We start from the raw sequence: 11,397 nt of genomic DNA on the forward strand, positions 1-11,397 counted from the left end.
GCCTGCTCGAGCAGAGCAGAGGGGGGCGCTGAGTGGGTGCTTCAGATTTGTTTATCGGCGAGCGAGGAGCTCACTCAGTTTTTTATAATGCCACAGGCCAAACACTTTTGTTTATGGCTGAGCAAAAGGCAAGGCCGGCAAGAGCAGCACATGGAAATTGAAATGCGCAGAGAGAACGTACTTGGCTAGCGAGCGCGCAGAGAGCTGAGAGGGTTGCTCCAACAGGAGAGGGTAGTACATAAAGTTCCTAAGCTAAAGTATTCATATAAAAATATTGACTTATATATTTGCACTAATTTTGTTTTGACAACCATTGTATGCAAGTATTCTCATTGCTTATTTTATAAAAAATGTTTATATAAATTCACTTGGGTGATCCTTGAGGTAAGAGAAGTTCCATCTAAATGCATTTATGGAAAGTCTGTGGCTTGTTTAGTACTGTATCAGGGAATGCACATTGGAATCCAGCTTCTTACGGCCTTCGAGGTCCACGAGCTCAATAACCACCAAGCTTTCCAGCAAAACGCCTCCCAGCTTGCGAACCAATTCGCTGGCAGCCGACAACGAGCCACCCGTGGCCAGAAGATCATCCACAATGATGACCTTTTGGCCAGGCTTAATAGCTGTGCGCTGCAGCTCAAAGGTGTCCTATAAATAGAGTATATGTTATAGTCAACATCTAGTGTAAATTTAAGGCTACTTACGGATCCATATTCCAGCTTATATTCTACGGAGACCACATCACCAGCCAGCTTGCCCTTCTTGCGTACCGGTGCGCAGCCCACGCCCAGCTCAGTGGCCAGCAGCATGTTGAAGAGGAAACCACGCGAATCCAGACCCACTATAAGCTCCACGTCTGGATGAGTGGTGCGGATATGCTCCACCAACAAGTCCCGCAGATAAACGCACGCTTTGCCATCAGTCAGAGCCCCGAATATGTCACTGTGAGCCAAATAGAGATAAGAAAGGGGAACACACGTTAATCTATTGATAAGTATTCTAATACAGCCAATAAAATATACACATGTAACTTAACAGCAACTCTATGTACTGATAAAGCTAACTGACCCACCGGAAAACGATGCCCTTCTTAGGGAAGTCCATATATTTGCCGATCTTTGACTTAACATATTCCAATTTATCTGCGCTGCTTATTTCGCTCATGCTTGCAGAATTCTTTTTTATTTTTAATACTCTGTACTCAATAAAGACGGATAAGTATACGAATTTTTACAAATTTAAATTTACACAGCAACTACGTGCGCTCCACTTAGTTTCTTGTTCACTGACACTGAAAGGTCGTGTGGCAAATTGATAAACCAGCTGCTTATCAGCTGTGCAAGGTAGTTGCTAGTGATGGGGCAAAACCAGGGCGGCATAATCGATTACATTTGCACTGGCGGGGTAATTTAAAAGTTTTTGCTTCTTCAGGATAAAAATGAATATAAAAACTCGTTTTTCTAAATATTAATTATATATTTTTTTTGAATACCTATATTATATATAGTTATCGTTATTAGTATATAATTATTAGCATTTATATTATATATAAAAAAATTATATATTTTAAAATAAAAATGCAAAACATTTGGTTGAACATTGTAGAAAATTAATATTTTAATAAAACTAATTTATTTCTATTTATATACTTTTTATTGGTCCGCTTCCACCAATTTTCTTAATCGCATTTATATCTTTCCCATGCACATATCTTTTACAAATCGCAGCAAATAATTCGGATTTGTTCATTTATCAAGACATTTCCGAAGCAAAGAAAGGAAATAAAAGAAATGTGCGGGCATTCGTCGAACATCCTGCAGGTAGAGAAGCCATAGTAAGTTGTACATTCAGTGGTGTTTCCCTTTTCCCTCTCTCTCCTCTCTGTCATTCTATTTGGACAAAGAATGTAATAATTGGAGAAATTTCAATAATTCTTCCAAGAAACGAACACAAGCTCTTTTAGTACTTTGATAACTGCACATTTATCAGTAGTAAAAAGAAAAATAATTGAAAAGAAATTTAAACAATTTACATTCCACTTATCTGAGGCGCGCCAACTGTCACAATAATGCACTCCCTCTCACTCTCTCTCTCTCACACACACTCATTCACAGTCTGTATCGATCGTCGGCTATTTCACTTGCCCGAGCATTCTCTGTCTGGCCTGGCAGGTAAGCCGAGCTGAGAGCGTGAGTGTGTCGTGTCTCCCAATGCCAAGCAGATCTTAAGACCAAGCAGCACAGTTCGAGTCTCAGCGCCAAACGCGACGGTTCATAGCGGAAAATCGTGATCGTATAAATAGCTCGTTCGTCCGTTTGGGGTAACGTTTTTTCAGTGCTATTCGCGACTTTAAATTTATGCACAACAGCAACAATACAATTTAATAACGTTAAACAAAACAAGAAATAATCAACCGGTTCTGCAGGCTAATAATACTTCACACCATAAAAGCGACAACAACAACAAAATAGAATTGTAAGCCACACACGAAAATAAAAAGTTATTCGAGTTTTTTTCATATAAGTGCAAATGTCAATTGAAGGCAACGGCAAAGCTGGAAACTTTGCAGCGATTCCTCTGCTTTTGCAGTTTTGACATTAAGACAAACCGCAAAAAACCAACATCAACATCAGCAGCAGCAAAAACAAAGTTCATGCAACATTAAAACGTGAAAACCTACAAAAAAACAACAACAACAGCAGATATTGAAATATTATTGCAAGCAACATTCACATTTACACACACATACACATACACGCATATACATAGAACACCTTTTAGTGACCATGTTGCTCTGAAGACGTGCGTTTTAAAAACTGCAACAGCAACAACAACAACTGAAACTGCAACAACTGCACTCAGAACAACAAAAACAGCAACAACAAGAGGCACAGCAAAAACCGCGCTGGCAACGTGAAAAACCAGAAAAGAGGCACAATTTTTTTTTGTTTTCGTTCGAAATGTGCCTCTGCAACTGCGCTGTAGCGGCTGCCATAATGGGCGCCCTAAATGCGCCCAATATGGGGCGCGTAATGTTGCAAATCGGCAGAAATATAGCATTTAGGACTGGGCTCTATAAAACTGGAGACTATAGAGTTACGTTTAGGCATTTAGTAAGCGGATTATGTGAAACATTTTTAGAGCAAAGCGCCTAATCGGGAGCTTTACCAACACTGCCGCCTTTTCTGCTTAAAAGTATCCTACTTGGGGCGCTATAATAACGACAATGACTTGATAACAAGATAATAAGTAATATATATATTTATACATATATTCGATAGTAAAATTTACTAAAATTCTGAATTGTTAAAGATCGTGAAGGTTACTTTTATGGAAGCCGGATACATAAATTTACCAACACTACTTGCCTTGAGAACTTTCTACGTCCCTTCTTTTCTTGCTGTCTCTGTCTAAATATGCTTGCCAAACTTTCATCAGAAATTCTTACAAATTTATATACGCTCTTCAGTCTTGCACTGCGGCCCAAGTGCCTGCAATCCGCACCTGTTAAAGGTACTAAAAAAAGAAAAATAACTGAAGAATCTCGGTGTGAGTTACTATTATGTATATACATATGTATGTTGGTCTGGGGCCCACATAGTTGTAGTTGCTTAAGTTGTTGTAGTAGATGTTGTTGTTGCTGGTTATTTGCTAGCTCACTGGGCCGTAGGAATGCGCGAATGTTTGCCAACATTAAAAATCGTGATCTAATAAAAGTAAGCAACTCGGCGACACATTCGCCACAGAGCGAGACACACAGAGGTTGAGTGAGCAGGATAGAGAGCTAGTGATAGAGAGGTAGAGAGAGAGATAGAGAGAGAGTGAGGTATAGAGAATCTACGACGAAGACTACCCACATCTTGTGGCCATAGAAGCTGTTGACTGGGCTTGATTGGTACCTAAATGCTGTTGAATAACTGACCGCGATATTTGTGCACGGTTGCGGGTTCCGTTGCGAAAAAAGAAATCGTCTGCCATAAGCATATGCAAACGCCGATCGAAAGGGGAGAAATGAGCCAGAAAGCAGAAGCAGAAGCAGAGGGAGAAAAGAAACAAATAAAAACATTCTACAACTTTTGTACGCCCTGGCAAAAAAGGCAACAGCAAACTGACAAACTGAAAAAAGAAATAAAACAGCTTTTTGAAGACATTTCCGCATAATTCTGTAGCGTTTCATGTTTTGCTGCGGTTCAGTCTTTCGGAACAAGTTTGGCGCTTCCAGTTAACAGCAACAACAGCAGCAGTAACAACAACAACAACAACAACAACAACTTTGTGTAGTAACTATTCAATGTGTTAATCAAGTTGCCGTCAGACCCTTGGAGCAAGCGTTCCAACTTGTTAAAGGTTCCGCTCAGCTGCTCAGCCCGAAAAACTGAAATGAAATCAGATGAAATTAAGTCAAACATAAACGAGCTTTAATAGACGAACAACAGCGGCGAGCAATGCGGAACAACGCACACGAGTTTTGCTCTAAACATGCGACTTTGCTGCATTTAAGCCGCATTAGCCGGGAAAAGCTGTGAAAAGCCGAGAAAATCTGAAGTGCTAAAGAGCTGAAAATTGAGAAAATGAATTAGCAGCGGGTGCCATCAAAGTCAAGAGCCAAGTGCCAACAGCCAAAAGCCAAGAGCCAAGAGCTGGGAGCTATAACCTCCCTCCACTCTCCCCTTACTGTGAGCCCCCTGCCAGCCACGCCTCTTTTCCGGTTGTTTATGCCTAATGTGAAATTTATGTTGTGCGGCTCTTTCAAAGTAGAAAGTAAATGTGAGCTGACCAAAGTGCCTGCCACATGAGGCACGAGTAGAAAGCTAAGCTGCCACCGAATGTTGCCGCTGCACTTAGCGCATTCTGCGTTCTGCAGCCCAAGTTTGTCAAATTGTTGCAAGACTCATTGTTTTTATGCCACGTTCTGTTCAGCTAGTGCGCTTCAGCCATTACCCAACTGACCTTATTTTATGCCATATGCAATGCTCAGCACTCGCACACACACCCATACACATGCACACTGGTTTATTTTGCTGCTTCTTAGTTTGGCATTTTGGTATTTAGCTTGCGCGCGTTTTACGCGCGTTTTCTGCCGCGTTAGCTGGAATAAACGCTGCGACTGCAACAGACTTGAGCAACAGCATTCGACTTGTGTCGGACTGTTGCTATTGATGCTTAAACTCAAAGCTGATTTCTGATTTCTGTGCATATATGTAGCTGCCAAGTGAAACTTTTGTATGCTCAACTGCCCGCCGGCCGGCAGCAGCAGCAGCAGCAACACATCAACACATCAGCAACATCTCAGCTTCATTGGGCGAACGGATGTAGATACGGCATCTTGGCAAGTTACTCGCCATCTCTACATCTCACCATCTCCATCTCTTCAGCTCAGCCTTTCGTGCTGCGTCATGCCCGTACCACAATACCAGTTACAGTACTCACTCGTCCCGCTGGCTGGTCACTTTCTTTTCTTTCTTTCGTGATCGATGCGAGTGCGCAAAGAATGCATTGAAGTACCCACATATGTATTACAAATGCACTGTGCAAAATGCTATGCAACTAAGTCCATACTTATACATGAAATGGGAGAAGTCAGCTTGGTGTCTAAAATGAACTTTTAGCTAATATCTAACTTAGACAAAAAAGCTTAAGACAACTCTCCGAATTCTTGCTAATTATTCTATTAGCATATGCGCTATATATTTATACATACACATAAAGAAATATCTGTATTGTGTATTTTTATTTTATTTTATTCGTTTTTTTTTTTTATGGTCAGTTAATTCGCACTTCGAATCTGCCTTAACTCACGAGCTGCTCTGACACCTTTACTGCCCTGCCTTCGACACGACTTGGGCAACTTTTTCTCACAGTGTGCGCTGTGCTGGGTGGCTCGCCAATTGGATTTGATTGCCAGTTGAAATTTGCAATTACAGCACCTAGTATCTGTGGCTCGCATAGAGTCAGTCATATATATGCATGCATACTCACGTTCAGTTTTCATTTAAATTGTCCGACGATCGTTCGCAGGAAATTATTATATGTCTGCGGTTTGTCTGCGTCGAGAGTTGGCCCACTGGCGGCGACTCGTTTTCCCAGACTTTTCAGGCGCTACGTGAGTCAATCGCCGTCGCAGTCCAGCTTTTCCATTGTTATTGAAAGCGTTTCGGCCAATCGCTCGATTTGGCCAAGCGCCTTTGTTAACTCACGTGCTGCGGCCCTCAATGGACTGTTAAGCGCTTGGCCATAATATTTATGTTAATGGGTTGGGCCAAGACGCGAGTTGTTCTTGCAGCTGGCAAGCCTTGGCTCGCTCCTCTACTTATTAGCATTATTATGGTAATTGCGTGGACTCGGACGCGTTTTCTTTTCTCTGTGCTTCTCTCTAGCTTAATTGAGTGTCATTTACTTTTTCTCTTTTATTGTTTGCTTTTCATTTAGTTGAATCAACGAAATTTTCGGGGGTCTTAAGCTTACGAAAAACAGAGCCAGTTACACTTTTTCTTTTGTGCTGCTTCCGTAAAATACGAAAAGAAAAAAAATAGAAATAAAAATAAATGTAAAGACCAAAGATAAGAGAAGCATAAAAACATAATAAATTACGAATACGCAATGTTGTCGGTGGGATCTTTTCGGGTTCGTGGCAAGACAATGCACTGAATATTCACTTGCATTTGTTTTTTCAGGCTTTTGTTTTTCGGGTTTTTTCATTTCTTGGAATTTCATTTATTTGATTTTTGAAGTGGCTGCGAGATGAATTGAACAAAAATTTACCACACTTTCAAAATGGAAAACATGTTTATTGATAGGCAGCTCAAAGCCAGTTGATCCGCTCAGTTTTGGCCGTTTGCAACTTTTTTCGCCATGAATCACAGCTAAAATTAGATAGAGTCAAAATTCGTTAGTGACCCTCTCTCTCAGTCCGTCTCTGTCTCTCCCGCTCACTCACTCTCTCTTTCTGTGTCCGTGGCTCGTTAAGCTATTAGTTTATCTCTCTGTTTTTTGCATAACGTCTCTTGATTTGTCTTTTGACATATGATGATTGCCTCGCATTCGACTGGTTTGGCTTCATAGAATTAACTGTTGGTGAAAATGAGGCAATAGCTTGGCCCCCAAAAACAATTATCTTTTCGATTTACATAAGCCCGAAACGATTTGCGTTTGGGATTTCGATTTTTAATTGGCGAAATATTTCGTCTTGATTGAAGTGAAGGGGAAAACGTTTTTTGCTTATGGAAAATGTTGGAAAAAGCATTTTACATTTGATTTCACATGATTCGATCATCGGTAATTTCCTTTTAGGGGCAACTCATTTCAAGCTCCAATTCACTTCTTTAGCGAACAAACGAGGTCAGCAAACTAAAAGCTGGCCAAATTAATAGGCTTACAACTCGACACTAAACACAAAAGCAAATACATGACAAACAAAAACAAGCAACTATTGTTGATTACCCCCAACTGATGCTGCTGCTGCTGCTGTTGTTGTTGCTTTATATTATTGTTAATAACTTTTTACTTATGTCTAAGCGTGCTTAACATTTTTTGAACATCCAACAATAAACAGAGCCAGAGTCAGGCGAAGAAAGACAGAAACCTCGCGCAATGGGCACCAAAATCGAGTACGTCGATACGACGCACCTATACGCTTCCAAATACATTCGCAACTCGAAGGCAATTGGCGTGCTGTGGGCGATCTTCACCATTTGCTATGCGATCATAGGCATTGTGGCCTTTGTCACGCCAGGTGAGTGTGGATTGAGCATGCCTATAGATATAGCTTATACTATGCCCTATTATATATATATGTATGTATATTCATTGCAGAGTGGATTGGCGATCCGGATAGCGACAGTGCCGGCCGTCTGGGCCTCTGGCAGCAGTGCCAACGCGACGAGATCTTCGACAACTGCCGTCGTCGCTGGGAGAACATATTTGCAGTGCCCACGTTTTCGTTTCAGGTGCGTATTTGCTTAGGTTAAAGTAAAGTAGAAGGTAGAAGATGAGGCAGCTGGACGATAAAATGCCCTGTAAATATATACTCTATAGTGGAGCAGCCGAAATTTAAAGGATGTTACTCATTCATTCATGAAATTCAAATTCAAATTGATGCTAGTAAAGTTATCATATCAAATGTATGTATATTACATATGTATGTATATACTTGAATGTTATATAACTATTCGTGTAAGACAGTTGATTACAACTAAAATCATATATATAATGGCAACCAAGGCTAGATTATTACTTAAGAATTCCTAGGCCATTTCTCTATAAAAAACCTTTGACTTGATTTGCTGCTTTTATCGCTTGCAGTTGGCCACATTCTTCATGATCGCGGCTGTTGGGCTGGCCTTGCTGACGATATTCTTTTTGGTTTGTTTGCTGTTCATGAAGTCGACGCGCGTCTTTCACATATGCGGCTGGATGCAAATAATATCAGGTGTGTACATGTACAGGTGTGCGATTGAGTGTGTGTGTGTGTGCTGGGCCCAATTCTCAATTGAGAGTTTCCAGTTTCAATTGCTGACTTCGACGGAAGTCAGTTTGACAAATGATATCGCAACTGCAGCTCATACTTTGAGCACGTTTCGATGTCTGCTGCTGCTGCTGTTGCAATGAAATGTAATCTCATTGCGAAATGCGGCTCAATTTAGAATCGTTGAATTCTTGTGCTTCGATCAGCATTTGTCACGTAGCTTAATATCAATCGACTTTGGTTTTTATCGCTTTCAGCGCTCTGCATGATTGTGGCCTGCGCTGCGTTTCCCTTTGGCTGGAATTCGGATGATTTCCGCAAGATCTGTGGCCCGGAGGCGAACCGATTCGAGTTGGGCCTCTGCAGCATACGCTGGGCCTATCCGTTGGCCATCATTGGCTGTGTGGACGGCGTAGTTCTGGCCACATTGGCGTTCATATTGGCTACGCGACATGTGCGCCTGCAGCCGGATCCCATCTATCAGAATTCTCTGTACAAAGGTTTGCACCAAATACCCATTCATATTTGTTTGGCATTTTATTCAAGTTTCGTATATTGCAGGTGAAATCAATAATGCGTATTTGACGGACGCTATTAGCTTGGCGGGCTCTCGCAAGTCGAATCCACATATCACGGGCCTCAATTTGCAGCCCATTTTGCTGGTGGCGCCGCCTAATGAGGACAGCATCTCACAGTTCTCCCGCTATCACTGAGAAACGCTCAGTTTTCTTGCCACCGCAGATTCAAATTTTTAACAGGAAGTCAACCGTTTAGGTTGTTGCACTGGAAAAGTCGAAAATAACCGTTTATCATGTGCACAAACCTTGACGCAGTGACTGTAGAAAGCTGGGCTGTACGAAACGTTAACCGGTTTGCACTGCTTACCTTTAGTGGGGAACCAAACCTGGGGAGAGAAGCGCTGTCAAGTGTTCGCAAGCCAAGCAAAACTATACAGCTGGAACTGCTTACACTTAGCATATATACAAACCACTAGCTGGGCACTTCGCTAGGAGTTCGCTTCGTTAAGATTTGAATTTGCTTTTTGGCTGTTACAATTTAATATGATATCTTGGTAATATAATGCGTGTGTGTGCTGTGTGCCTGTGTGTGAGACTGACTGACTGAGTGTTTAGCCTCAACTTAAGTTTAAACTAATTTAAATGTATTTGTGTATAGATTGTGCCTAACTTGATACGTTTACTCTATAGATTACGATCGCTGCCTGTAAATTATATGCCCGTAAATATAAATATAATGTACAAAAATATATATTGAACATAAATATGATTGTTTTTCGCCTATTCGTATTCAACCGCAATCACAGCCCCAATTATGCCATCATCATCAAGCCATAAACATCAAGAGCACAAAGGAGAAGAAGAAGAAGGTCAGCAACTTTTCTGCGCATTTGGACAAACAAATATCAAATTATGCTCCTTGTAATGCCTCTGCTCTTGCCTCTGCCTCGGCTTTGCACAACTCTCGGCAAGCAGGCGACGCACATAAAAACCAATAACGGCCAACTTAGCGCCCAATTTGTTTGTATGCCACGCCTCCCGCTCATCGCCCATCCGCCTCATCGTCCAATAACCATTTGGCACATACTTTTCCAATAAAGTATTTACAGCAAACTTTTTGCCTGCTGGCAATTGAAATATTCCGCGCAAAGATGAAATCAAATAGAGCCAAAACACGACTACTTCGAGCGGGCGTAACTGACTGCGCAATACTCTGTCTAACACAAATCAGTTGAAGTTTTAGTTGTAACGTTGACTGACAAATGACTATAAAACTCTGGCTGTGCCCTGTAGCTTTCAACGCACGTTTGTGCGTGAGGGCGTGGCTCAAACTGTTTAAACTGTGACCGTTAGCTATGTCACATCGCATTTTGAGTATTTGTCAATTCCTAAGTGGGCGTGCCCAAAGTGACTACACACCTGCTCTGATGCAAGTCTCTCCAAGTCTTAAGCTGATATGCCTCACTCACTGGCTGAACAGAGCATAATGAGAGAAAAAGCACAGCTCTTGGTGCCTGATGTTGCTGTTGTAGCTGCCAGCCTGGGCACGTTTTAATATTCTTGTATAATTCATAAGCAATTCCATCAACGCTCTCCAAATGCGGCCTAAGTGGCCGAGCAGCTGGCGCCAAATGCTCAGCTCGACACGGCTCAGCCCACCACCGAACCACCGAACCACCGAGTCGCTGTCCCATTTCGATGCTCGCTGGCATTTTATTTACTTCAGCCATTTCTTGGCTGCTCTAGCCGCCTGCCCTCCTGGCTGCAGCATATGGTTCCACGTTTCTGGGCCATTTCGACACGCATTCGATACGTGGCCCAGGGCCCAGGATGAAGATCTCTGAGGGAGTCGCTTTGGATTTTGATGTGCCAATTGTTTTTATTCGATTTGATGTGCGGCGTCATAAATGAGTTTTTAACTTTTGCCTGTTGTCCTTGAGGTGTGGGTGTCAATGTGACGGTGGGCGTGGCAGCTGTGGCAACATGTGCCATGGCTTATTAGCTGGGCACTTGGACACAATTTTTAAGCGCTTCGAAGTGTTTGTGAAAATGTGCCAAAATAGCGCAGCAAATAAACAACAACAACAACAACAGTTAGAGAAACATTTTCATTGCTCTTGTGTAATTGCAAAATAAAAAGAAGAAGCTAAACTGGACATAATTTGAGCTTTGGCGTTGCAGTTAAGCCAACGTGCCACGCCCACACAACGCGCGCGCCTACATACACATTTCAGTTACATTACACCGAGCAGCAGCAACACGAGCAGCAACAGCAAAGTCAAAGGGTCGTTGGGCGGGGCCAAATGAATTGCGCCTTTAAGGTTTTCGTTTAAGTGAAATGTCAGTTGCAGAAATTGAATCGAAAATTGTAAAATTGGTTTTGTATAAACATTTTTGCCAAATGAAATGAAATGA

At 41.9% G+C, this 11,397-nt stretch overlaps 2 protein-coding genes across 4 annotated transcripts; one reads left to right on the top strand and one right to left on the bottom strand.

The window, feature by feature from the left end:
* Positions 1-260: 260 nt before the first annotated feature.
* Positions 261-1,332, bottom strand: Aprt (adenine phosphoribosyltransferase). The gene is made up of 3 exons (XM_018101988.3): positions 1,073-1,332; positions 705-942; positions 261-648 (listed from the first exon to the last, which is right to left on the bottom strand). The coding sequence occupies exons 1-3, from the start codon at positions 1,162-1,164 to the stop codon at positions 433-435; spliced, it is 546 nt and encodes a 181-aa protein (XP_017957477.1). The 5' UTR covers positions 1,165-1,332; the 3' UTR covers positions 261-432.
* Positions 1,333-2,215: 883 nt separating this feature from the next.
* On the top strand, positions 2,216-9,746 carry Tmhs (Tetraspan membrane protein in hair cell stereocilia). Of its 3 annotated transcripts, none has more exons than XM_018101987.2 (6): positions 2,216-2,475; positions 7,516-7,732; positions 7,813-7,946; positions 8,302-8,428; positions 8,722-8,964; positions 9,026-9,746. In XM_018101987.2, exons 2-6 carry the CDS (start codon positions 7,591-7,593, stop codon positions 9,175-9,177), a joined length of 798 nt encoding a protein of 265 aa, XP_017957476.1. In that variant the 5' UTR covers positions 2,216-2,475; positions 7,516-7,590; the 3' UTR covers positions 9,178-9,746. The 3 variants fall into 3 exon arrangements, with proteins under 3 accessions (XP_017957476.1, XP_089115650.1, XP_089115649.1); XM_089259524.1 differs by having other exon boundaries at positions 7,553-7,732; XM_089259523.1 differs by having other exon boundaries at positions 2,216-2,474; positions 7,538-7,732.
* Positions 9,747-11,397: the final 1,651 nt, after the last annotated feature.

Source organism: Drosophila navojoa, chromosome 4 (genome assembly GCF_054131105.1).
Source record: "Drosophila navojoa isolate 15081-1374.11 chromosome 4, UAZ_NAV_1.0, whole genome shotgun sequence".
Lineage (NCBI taxonomy): Eukaryota > Metazoa > Arthropoda > Insecta > Diptera > Drosophilidae > Drosophila > Drosophila navojoa.